Raw genomic sequence first — 13,027 nt, 5'->3', positions numbered from 1 at the left:
AAAAAAAAAAAAAAAAAAAAAAAAAAAAAAAAAAAGCACTATACAATTTTAATTTGTATATTTTTTTTTTTTTTTTTTTCACATTATTATGATATATAATTGTTTAATTTTCTTTTTATTAAAAAGATATTTAATTTTATTTTTTTTTTTTTATGCATTTGCATTTATAAAATTAACATTTTTTATTTAATTCTTTTTTTTGTTTAAAGAATGAAATATTTTTATATAATTTTTTCTAAATACAATATTATAAATTTCAACACATAAATATATGTATGAACCTTATTTTTCTTTCGTATTTTTTATGTTTTTAATTTATAAGTTTTTGATTTAATTTATTTTGAAAAAAAAAAAAATTTAATTGTAAAATATAAAGATATTAAGTTTATAACAAGCTACAAGTATTTTATTTTATTTTTTTTTTTTTTTGCATTCCTATACATTATGTTTTATATATAGTTATAATATTATGAAATAAAACATAATGAAAAAATATTTGGTTTTTGAGAATTCCCAATACTCCTATATTATTAACAGTATCAAAAATGGAAATGAATCAGAAATGGTAAATTTTTTAATTCTTTAGATTTTATTTTTTTTTTAATTTGAATATTAGTTTTTCTAACTATATTTCCTTATTTTAAAAGTATATATATAAGTTATTTTTTTTTTTTTCCTATTTTTTTTGCATGGAAATTAATAATTTATAAAATAAAAATTTTGTAAATTTATGTAAAATTTATGTTTTTATAATTTTCTTTTATGTATAAATATTTAATATAAATTATTATCCATTTATTTTATGTAGAAGCTATTATATTTTTTTTTGTAAAATCCTATATAGGCATTTCACTTAAATATATAGTTTTTTTTTTAATTATATATATATATATATATATATATATATATATTTAATATCTATTTTAATTTTTTTTTTATAACAAGTTTCACTATATTTTATATAGAAATATAATATATTATTTTATTTTTTTTTTTTTTATTAATGTTTAATTTTTTTAGCTAGCTGGTTTGAATGATTTTTATGAACAATTAAATTTATCAGCTGATGGAGGTTTAAGCAATTCTAACTTGGAAGAATATATTAATGTTTTGATTCATGTTATAAAAAATCCACATATAAGCTATAATAGCGTATATGGAAAGAGTGATAATAATAAAAAGATATCAAAAAGTTCATTAAATGATAAAAAAGTATCTTCTGATAAAATAAATGAAGTAGTAGGTGGTGGTATTAATAGCTTTTTCAAAATAATTCAAGAACACATAGGTGTATATGCTTCTGATTTTGATAATAATGATAGTGATTCAGATTACAGTGATAATAAAAAAAAAAAAAAAAAAAAAAAAAAAAAAGATACAGAAAAAAATAAAAACAGTAATGACAAAGAAAGAAAAAAATTTGAAATTTTTAATACTAAAGATGAAGAAAAAGACAAAGAAAAAGGTAGTATCAAAAAAGAAGTTATAATAGAATCAGATGAAGAAAGTAGTGAATTGGATACATATTCTGATCAGTCTAGTAGTTCAAGTGTGACAAGCGAATGTAGCATAGAATCAAACAATGAAAAATTATTTCTTAACGATGCAAATCCTATAGATGTAAAATATATTAATATTATTTATACTGCAACATGTTGTATATATACCATTTTAGATATATATCCCAATTCTATAAAATACTTAATTAATAATAAAGATGGAGTATATATATTAAATAGAAAGTTAAATGATATTGAATATATTGATGTAGCCGAAGTTATCCTGAAAATTTTTGAAAAATTAGTAGAAAAAGATCCTATGTTTATATTAAAAAAAAAAAGTATTAAATATATGTTAATGCATATCGACTTTTATAACGTTAATATTCAAAAAAAAATATTTTTTTGTATTATTCAAATGATTAATAATATAACCAAATATAAACATATAACCAAGTATATTACACCATATTGTAGCATATTTGTTAACTTTTTTCATTTTCATTACATTCACATATTAAATATTATATGCACTTTATGGAGATCATTACTTGATAAAATGATCACGTTACGATTAGAAGATGAAAACAAATTAAGAAAAAAAGAAAAACATCTTTCAAAAAAGACTACAAAAGAAGCATCATATTTAAGTAAATTAATTGATAAAAAGGAAAAAAAAAAGAAAATAGAAAGTAGCAATTTAACTGAAGAGAATAAAAAGAAGATTGATGCTTCATATAAAATTGAAGAGGAAAAAAATATAAAGGATCAAAAGAATAAAAAAACCAAAGTAGAACATGAAGAAGAGGAAGTTATTGAAATATCAGATGAAGAGTATACTAACGATTTACATTATAAAAAAAGTATAAATCTCATAGATGAGCAAGATAATAAAAAAATAAATAAAGAGCAAAAAAAAAAAAAAGAAAATTCAAATAAGAAAAATAAAAAAAAAACAAAAAATTTTACAAAAGATGAAGAAGAAAAAAAAGAAAATAGTGATGAAGAAATAATAAAAATAAGAAAAGATAGTAGTGGTTGTGATTATGATAAAATAAATAATAGTAGTAGTACAAAAAAAAATAATTTAAGTGAAAATAATAAAAAAAGTATTAAAAACGAGCAAAGTGACATAGATAACTTAAATGCATACGATAAAGATAATTCACATATAATTAGTAAAAGTAATAATTCAAATGAAAATATTAATATACTTACTTCTTTTTTAAAAAGTACGATTGATGATTTAAAAGGTGATTTTGTCTACAAAGATTCAGTTTGCAATGGAAAAGAGTCAAATTATTTTGTTTTAGAAAATAAGAAAGCTTTAAAAGATAAAAATAATAATAGTAATTCAATAAATTCTAAAGAAAATAATTTGTGGGATATTAGTAATTATGAAGAAACTTGCAAGGATGGTAACAAAATGAGAGAAAATTATAGTAGTAGTAATTATTATAATAAATTATTATTAAACATGATTAATTTAAACAATAATGATAATACATACTTTAAATTAAGTTCAGAAATAGAAAGTGTTTATAATATTAATATAAGGAACAATATTATTAAGTTATTAATTGAATGTCAAATTGAAGATAATTTATATGCTTTTATGGAAACTTTTTATATAATATCTATATTTGTACATTATAGTAATAATATACTTGAAAATTTTTGTAATAGTGATTTTTTAAATAAGTTTAATGAATTTTTTCAAAATAAGAAATTTCAGAATAATAGTTTTTTAATTATATATATCTTATTTACATTATATTCCTTTCTTCCCATATGTACATATGATGGATTACTAATTTATGAATATGAAAAAAAAAAAAATATAAATGATAATATATTCATAGAAAATGTAAATTTTGATAAAGATAAAAATATTGACATAGATAAAGAAAAGGATAAAAATACAGATAATGCAAATTCAAAAAAAAAAAATTTATATCCTTTTTTTAATTATGAAAAATGTGGTTATATAATATATAAGTTTCCTATTGATGTTAAAAAGCATAAGTTAGAATTTTATAAAAATAATTTTAATTATTTAATGACTCTTATAAAAATAATTATACCAAATATATATAGTATATATGAAGGTGCTTTATATTTTGATATTAAATATTTGTGCATAGTTATTTCTTTATCACTTTTTATTTCATTATATAAAATATCTTTTTTTTATTACAACAATTCAGATTTTGTTGAATGTATAGATTATATTTTTTCTTTTTATAAAGAGTTATATTCTTTTATAAAAAGTATTATTTCTAATAATTTATCAGAATCGTCTGTTATAAGTGGGATTATTTTATGCAAAATTATTGAACATTTTAACATGTTAATATGTAAAGAACCAATTTTTTCATCTATAAATAAAAAAATAAATAAAAATAATAATTATATTGTTAATTTCTACACATCTAACAAAATAGGAAATTCTCTTAATGATATAAGTACGCTAAATAATTTTGAAGAACCATATTTATTTGTATTAACAAGTATTATAAATAAGATTTTACTAAAAAAAAAGGAAGAAATATATGAACTTGAAAAGAATGAATGTATTTGTACAAATAAGAAAATATATAATATTATATTTCTCTACTTTTATGATATATTTAATGCTAAGAGTTCATATAATTGTGAAAATAACTTTTTATTTTTTCATCATGATAGAGAAATGAAAAATGTTGCATTAGAATTTACAACATTATTTTTAAATTATGAAAATTATAATGATTGCAAAAAAGAACATTCATCTTCATACACAATATGTAACTTAATTGTAGATGAAACTACATGTTATAATAACATAGTTTTATGTTATTATTATTTGATTAATTTATTTTATAATTTATCCTTAATGAATGAAAATTCTTCAATATACTTTTATCAGTATAACATAGCAAAGCGTTTATATTTCTTTTTATTTCAAAAACTATTTCATTGTGATTCAGGAGAAAAAGAAGAAAAAAACAAAAAAGATTTTAATTTTGCTTTTGATTTAACGAAAGAAAAAAATAAAAAAAATATTTTTAATTTATTAAAGAGCATTGATAGAAATATTCGTTTATACATTTTTTTATATGCATTATTATTTACCAATGATAATAAGAAGGAAGAATTAGTAAATAATTTATTTTTAAATAGTATAAAAGCACTGTATAATATATTTTGTAATATATTAAAAAAGAATGTTGAAGATATTGATGAAAATGAATTTAAAAAAATAGAATCTTTAGTAATTGAAATTTTTGATTCTTATCATTACTATTTAATTATGAATAATCTTTCATTCAATAATTGTTTGTTACTTATAAATTTAACGAAAGAATGTCTAAATATATATGATAATTTACCTATATATTTTTTTAGAGAAAATAATGATATAGAACAAGATCAAGGAAGAGAAGATAATATATTAGGATGGATGAAGAGTTATGATGATTTTCCTTCATTAAAAAATAACTCCTTTTTTAATTTGAAAAGTAAAAAAAGCTATGATACAATTGTAAAAAATGTAAAACAAAAAAAAAAAAAAGGAAAAGAAGATTCTAATAGTAAAGAATGTCCTATTGAAAATACTGTAGAAAAAAAAATAAATAGCAGTGAAAATAATGAAAAAAATGAATTAAAAAAAAATAAAAGTTTAAAAAAAGGACATGAAGCAGAAAAAGAAAATATTAAAAACAAAACAGAAGATAGTATAGCAAAAGAAAAAGAAGAGAGGGTATTAAAAGACAAAGGAAAAGAAGATGTAGAAAAAGGAAAGATAAAAGAAAAAGAAGTAGAAATAATAAAGGAAACAAAAGAAGTAAGCAAAGAAAAGGAAAAATATAATTCAATTCCATACACTAAATTAAATAAAGAGAAGAAAAAGGTTTTAAAAATTAATAACAAAAAAGAATATAATTTTCATGATTATTTTAATTCAAGTAATTATAAAAATGACTTTGATTATATACAAAAAGATTCTTTTTATGATTATATATTTAATGATAGCAATATCAGGAATAACAAAAAAAAAAATAAAAGTATATATAATAATTATAATTGCCATTTTCCAATACATTTAAGAAGAAACGGTCTTTATATAGATAATATTTCTGTTTTTAATTCTTTAAATAAAGGAATACCAATTTCACTATGTGCAGAACAAATAAAAAGTGATAAAAATGAAGAAGAAAAATTAGAGAAAGAAATAAATTATTTAGATGATAAAAAAAGTAGTAATAACAAAGAAGAATTATATATTCCATCTAAAATTAATAAGACAAATTATAAAAAATCAACTGATAATACTATTTTATTAAATAAGATATCTAAAAATTTAACATTTAAAAATGCATTATCAGGAGAAAATATTTATGCAAATGATCATTTTATTAGAAATATTATTGACAGAAGAAGAAATTTACAAGGATCTTTCAATATATTTGAATCATTTAATAAAATAGAAAATTTTATAAGAAAAAATATAAACAAGAATAATAAAAACTTTTATTCAAAGTATGATTCAAAAAGTGAAGATTTAATTATTTTATCTATTAATGGAATAGATGTTCATAGTGATTCATGTTTATCTGAGTATTTAATAAAATTAGATAATGTATATTATATCAACAAAAATTCCTTATGTTTAACAGAAGAAAATATATTTTATAATATGGAAAATTTTTATGTTTATAACGATGTTGTTGAAAATTTTGAAACGAATTATTATAACTTAAAAAATAAGATAAAATATCTATGGGACAGTAGTAATAATTCTCACAATATAAATTACAAAATTATAAAAAAAAGAAAAAATGATGAACGATGCTCAGACGTAATAGATGATGAAATAAATAATAAAAACAATTTGTTTGTTACTTTAAAAAAAAAAAAAACTACAACTGATTACAATGAGGAAAAAAAATATTGTGAAAGAAATGAAAATGAAAAGGATATTTACACTTATGTTGATGTTAATACCTATAAAAAAATAAAGAGTAGTATAGATACGCCATTATACTGTAAAGTTATTAATGAGAAATATAATTTTTATAATATTTCTTTCGATTTAGTAGAATATTTATATAATTCCAATTCACATGATGATATAAATAATCAATATGATGAAAAAAAGGATAAGATAAGTTTTTATAATTCTTTGAAAACTAATATAAATGATGATAAAATGCAAAAGGGAGAAATAAATTATTGTGAAACAGATCATCTTCTTTATAAATATAACTCAAGCAAAGAGGATGAAGAATCAATATTATGCTATAAATCAGAAGAGGAAAAATCATCATGTTTAATAGATTACTTAAAAAATAGATATAAAAATAAAAAAATAGAATTTTCATTTTCACATTGTAATTTTGTAGAAAATGATTCTATATATTTATCAAATTATTTGAAAAAAGAAATGACAAAAGCAACGGAGCTTATATTTTTTGATGATCATTATATCAATAAAGATATTATGCTAAGTACACATTTACATAATATTAATTTTTTAATGCATAAAGGAAAAGGTAATATTTTAAAAAGAAAAAATTGTGTTGATCAAATTGAAGTAACTAGAAAAAAAGAGAAATGTTTATTTGAAAAATATAAGAAAGAAAATTTCTTTAAAATTGAAGATAATAAAGAAATAAGAAATAATTACGAATATACATCATTTTTGTTGAAAGAAAATGTTACAGAAAAGGAAAAAGAAGAATTTTATTTATTATATAATTATATGCCTATATACAGTGAAATGATTAAAAAAAATAATATAAAAAAGGAAGAACAAAAAGGAAGAACGAATTCTGAGAAAGAAGATAAATATCAAATTGAAAAAAATGAAGAAAAAGATATTTTTATAGAAAATGTATACAATTTTTTACTTTTTAAATTTTTATTTTTATTATGTAAATATTTCAAACAATGTGATATTTCATCTCTTCTTAGTTTTTATATAAATAACAATCAAGAAAATAAAATGATTAAGTCAAATAATGAAAATAATATTGTACTAACAGAGTATACAAAAGGAGAAATAAGTAAAATGAAACATATTTTTGAAAATCGAAGTGAAAAAGAAAATAATGTATCTGTAGAAAATATAAAAAAAAAAAATTTTTTATTAAATAGTATAAATAATAAAATTATTTACTATTTGAATAACCCTTTATTTATATTTAGTGAAAAATTACCATCATGGATATATAAAATATTTTATTTATTTAATTTTGTAGTAGATATTGATATTAGATTATTATTTTTTGAAATTATTTATTTTGGTAATTATAGAGGTTTTTATAATTATAAGCAGAAAATAAAAGAGTTAGTAGAAAAATTTAATGAGAAAGTGAACTTTGGAAATAGGATATTAACAGAAGAACATCTTTTGTCTGTATGTTCTAATTATACATACAATTATGATAAGAAAAAATTATTCAATTTTTTATCAGATAATACCACGTTAACTTTACCTAGAACAAAAATTAAATTACATAGAAATAAAATGATTGATTCCTCATTTCGTATTTTTAATCATTTACATTTTATTAATTCTAATTATATTACTCCATCATATTTAGATATAGAATTTTTTAATGAAGAAGGCACAGGTATAGGTCCATCTTTAGAATTTTATAACGAAGTTATAGAAGAATTAAAAAAAGAGAAATTAAAATTATTTAAAATTGAAGATGATTATCTTTTTCCTTTATCATATAAAATTAATTTAGATAATTTTGATTTTGATTTATTAAAGAAACCCAAAAGTTCTGATTTAATGGGAATAAATAAGTCTTATAATTCTTTTCATTCTAATTCTTATCAATCTTCATCTTCGAATAAAAGAATTAATGTTATTAGTGAAGGATCAAATGCAAATAATTATAGTTCTGTTAATAATCTTATAAACCATTTTCTTTTTTCAATGAACTCAAATGTTTTTCAAAAGAACACAAAAAATTTAAATAAATATGATGATATATCAGAAATAGAATTATTAGATACGAAAATAAGAAATAAAAAAAATAAAAAATTTTTTAAAAATATTTCTGATAATAGTAAAAAAAATTCCAAAAAGTATAAAAGTGGAAAAAGTTATAAAAAAAAATGTTCATCTAATATGGAAAGTAATCGAAATAGTAATGATAAAAAAAAAAAAAAAGAAGTAAATGAAGAAAAAAATAAACATGCACTAACACATCTAGGATCTAAAGGAACTAAACAAAAAGGAAAAGATAACAATAATATACAGAAAAAAGAATCGTATAATAAAAATCATAATATAGCGTTAGAAAAAAGTAATATTTTTGATTTAAAAGAACAAACAGAATTAGATGAAGAATATATTAATTCAGATAAAAATAAAAAGAAAAGAATTAGACGTTATGTAGATGAAGATACAAAAGAAAAAAAAAATGAGGAAGAAAATAAAAAAAAAATCATCAGCTCAGATAAAAAACATGAGAACAAAGAAAAAGGAAAAGTAGCAATTGATGATAATAAAGAAAAGGAAGGAGAAAATGACAAAGTTGAAATAGATGAAGAAGAGGAAGAAGAAGAAGAAGAAGAAGAAGAAGAGGAAGAAGAAGAAGAGGAAGAAGATGAAGAAGAAGAAATTGACGATTATGAAGAAGAGGAAGATGAAGAAGAAGAAGGAGAAGAAATTGATGATTATGAAGAAGAGGAAGATGAAGAAGAAGAAGAAGAAATTGATGATTATGAAGATGAGGAAGAATACGAAGATGATGATGAAACAGATGATCATTTAGAAGATGAAGAAATATATGATGAAATAGATTATGATAATGAAGATGAAATTGAGGAAGATAATAGAGAAGAAAATGAATATGAAGAAATAGAAAAAGAAGAAGAAAAAGAAAAAAATTGTGCAAAAAAAAAAAAGAAAAATGATAAAAGTAACCTACAGAAATTAAGTGAAATTAAAGAACCTTTAATTAGCTCGTCAAATAATCCTTCCTTAGAAAAAATTGCAGATATATCAGATATATCTAACAAACCAAAACGCAAAAACAGCATAAATTTAAAAGAAAAAAATAGGAAAAATTGTTGTAAGTTATTAGATAAAGGTATGGACGCAAAAAGAATAAATGAAGACATAGATAAAAAGAAAAAAATAGAGAAAAAAGAGAAGGAAAAAGAAAAAGAAGAAAAAGTAAAAGATAAAGAGGAAAACAAAAATATCGAAAAAGAAAAGATTAAGGAAGAAATTAAAATGAAAGAAAATGAGGAAATAATAGATAACGAAAAAAAAGAAATAGATGGAAAAGAAAATAAAAAAGTTCAAATAAAAAAATATAAATTATTTACAAAAGATTTTGAAGAAAATTTTTTGAAAGAAGAAAATAATTTGAATCTAAAAAAGAAAAATGAAACCAAGAAGATTAATTTAAATAATCAAATTAAACTAAATCAATCTGTAACACATAATATAATTAACTCCCTTTTTAGTGAAATAGAAAATAAAACTGTAAACAAAATTCTAGAAAAAGAAGAAGATAAATCTATTGATAAAAAAGATAATGAAAATAAAAATGAAAATTCTAACAAAAAAATAAATGAAAATGATGATATGAAAACAAATGAAAATATAAATAAAAAGTCAAATGAAAAAAATAAGAAAAAGTCTGTAAATATAAATCAAGATACTATAGAAAATAGATTATTTAAATATTTCAAATTATTAGGTCAATTATGTGCTAAAATATTAACAGATAATAGAAATGTTAATATTAATTTACATCCATTATTTTGGTATATGGTAATGAATAATTCTGGATATATTAACTTATCGAAATTTCATCATTATCAAGCAGTAAGAAAATAAAAAAAAAAAAAAATGAATTATATGATTTAATTAATTGAAATATATATATATATATATATATATATATTTTTTTTTTTTTTTTTTTTTTTTTTTACTTAGATTGATAGAGTAAATATGAATAGTATAAATAAATTATTAGAATATAGAAAAGAAAACAAAAATATAGAAGACTTGCATTTAGATTTTACTTTATTAGGTGATTTATTAATTTAAATTTTAATATTCAATATTTTAATTAAAGAAAAAATAAAATAATAAAATTTAAAGAAAAAAAGAAATTATTAAATATATATATTCTAAGAATTATTTGTTTCTATAAATATATTTATATATATATATATCTTTTTATATTAATAGGAAGTGATCCACCTGTAGAATTAATACCTAATGGCTCAAATATTTCAGTCAATAATGAAAATTTAAATATGTTTATTAATAAAACCATTGAATATTCTTTATATGAAGGAATTAAATTTCAAGTAATTTATATATATTTATATATATATATATATATATGTATATATAAATATATGTATATATAAATATATTTTTTTTTTTTTTTTTGTTATAATTAAGATATGGGCATTTCGATTTGGATTTAGTACAATTGCACCATTAATATGTACAAATATTTTTGATGAAGAAGAAATTTGCGATTATTTATTTGGAAGCAATATAGAAAATGATGCTTATTGGACCAAATCACACTTATCTACATATATTAAACCAGATCATGGGTATTTATAAAAAAAAATAATAATAATAAAACTAGTAAATATATTTAACAGATATATTTATTTTATTTTATTTTATTTTATTTTTTTGTAGTTATACAAATGATTCTATTACATTTATTACATTAATTGAAATATTATCTGAATTTAATAATGAAGAGAGACGAATGTTTGTCAAATTTTGCACTGGTACATCTTCTCTACCGAACAACGGATTTTCAGCTTTAAAGTAAAGATATGCTTTTAAAAAAAAATTTTTAGTAAAAAAATACAATATTTTTTATACAAAGATTAATTTATTTAATATTCTAATTTATTTTTATGTAGACCTTTAATGAAAGTAGTTAAAAAAGAAGATAATAATGATCTTCCTAGTGTTATGACCTGCACGAATTATCTAAAAATTCCTGATTACAAAGATAAAGAAAAATTAAAAAATAGATTACTTTATGCTATTCGTGAAGGTAATATTTTTTTTTTTTTTTTTTAGCTATACATGAAAACATATTTTTTATATATAAATTAAAATTTATACTTTTAAATATAATTATAATAATATAAATATAATTTTATTTTTTTTTTTTTTTTCCAGGTCAAAAGAATTTTTCATTATCTTAGAAGTTTTAAAATTAAAGTATGCCAAATTAATTTTTTAAAGAAAAATTATTATTACACATTTATTTTATTTTTATATTTTTATTACTATTATTTTGTATTTTTTAATTATTTTTGATTAACAAATTTTATCATTTTTAATTATACTTTAACAAAAAAAAATTAATTATAAAAAATTAAGAAAAATTTAATATATTTGTAAAATTTTAAATGATTACATATATATATTTTTGTATATATGAATCCGTACATATATATATATTTTTTTTTTTTTTTTTTCCCATTGTTGCATGCATATTTTCTATTTATTTAATAGATACATATTTCCCTAAAGTTCATTAAATTAAAAAAAAAAAAATAATTACTAATTATTTATTAAATAATATAATTTTGTTTATAATAGTTTATATATATTAAAAAAAAAAAAAAAAAAAAAAGAAAAAAGATAATTAGGAAACTCGTAAAAATTATGAATTTATAAATGATAAAATGTTTATTCTTTCACGAAGTTTCTTATTCGTAAACTATTCTAAGTGCATAATTCTAATTTTTAGTTAAAGTGGAGAGTATTATCGTGATATATATATACATTTATAAAATAAAAATAAAATAGCATAAATATAAATTTATGAAATTTTTTTTTTTTTTTTTTTTTTTTTTTTTTTTTTTTTTTGTTATTTAATACATTAGACAATCTTATTTTTTGATCATTAATTTTTGCCTAGTAAAATAAGTGTACATTTTTGTGAATTTTTAATAAAATTATACATAATATTTAATAGAAATAAAAATATATGAAATACAAGTAAAACTTATAAAAAAGTAAAAAGAAAAAGAATTAAAAAGAATAAAAATGAAAAAAATTAGAATAATAAAAGTGGAACAAATAGTAATTACAATATTAAAAAGTAACTTGTGTAAAAATATTGTATTATGCTACTAAGATAAAGTCTAAAATTATTATATTTTTATTTGTAACAATTTTTAAAAAATATCATAGAAAAATAAAAATTAAATAAAATTAGCAATATAAGACAAAAAGCTTACTTTACTATTAATAATGAAAATGTAAATTTTTTATAATATTCTAAAAAATGAAATACCTAATTTTAAGCATATATTTTTAATTTTCCTTGTTTTGTAAATTTTTATTAAATTTTGTTATGTTTAGCATGTTTTATATATATATTATACAGTTAATATCAAATTTACTACAAATTACTAGAAATAATAAGAATAGACTTAATTTTATTAAAAAAAAAAAAAAAATTTTTTTTTTTTTTATTTGTTTTATTTTGTTTTGTTCTGTTCTATTTTTTTTTTTTTTT

General features: G+C 17.9%; 1 protein-coding gene across 1 annotated transcript; it reads left to right on the top strand.

The window, feature by feature from the left end:
• Positions 1 to 484: 484 nt before the first annotated feature.
• On the top strand, positions 485 to 11,702 carry PGAL8A_00044700 (ubiquitin transferase, putative; the record flags this gene model as incomplete). Its single annotated transcript, XM_028674463.1, has 8 exons — positions 485 to 565; positions 1,021 to 10,338; positions 10,450 to 10,546; positions 10,708 to 10,829; positions 10,927 to 11,087; positions 11,179 to 11,313; positions 11,412 to 11,548; positions 11,677 to 11,702. The coding sequence occupies 8 exons, from the start codon at positions 485 to 487 to the stop codon at positions 11,700 to 11,702; spliced, it is 10,077 nt and encodes a 3,358-aa protein (XP_028530813.1).
• Between the last annotated feature and the right edge of the window lie 1,325 nt (positions 11,703 to 13,027).

Source organism: Plasmodium gallinaceum (genome assembly GCF_900005855.1).
Source record: "Plasmodium gallinaceum strain 8A genome assembly, contig: PGAL8A_v1_32, whole genome shotgun sequence".
NCBI classification, from domain to species: Eukaryota; Apicomplexa; class Aconoidasida; order Haemosporida; family Plasmodiidae; genus Plasmodium; species Plasmodium gallinaceum.
This window is presented reverse-complemented; position numbering and strand designations above follow the sequence as displayed.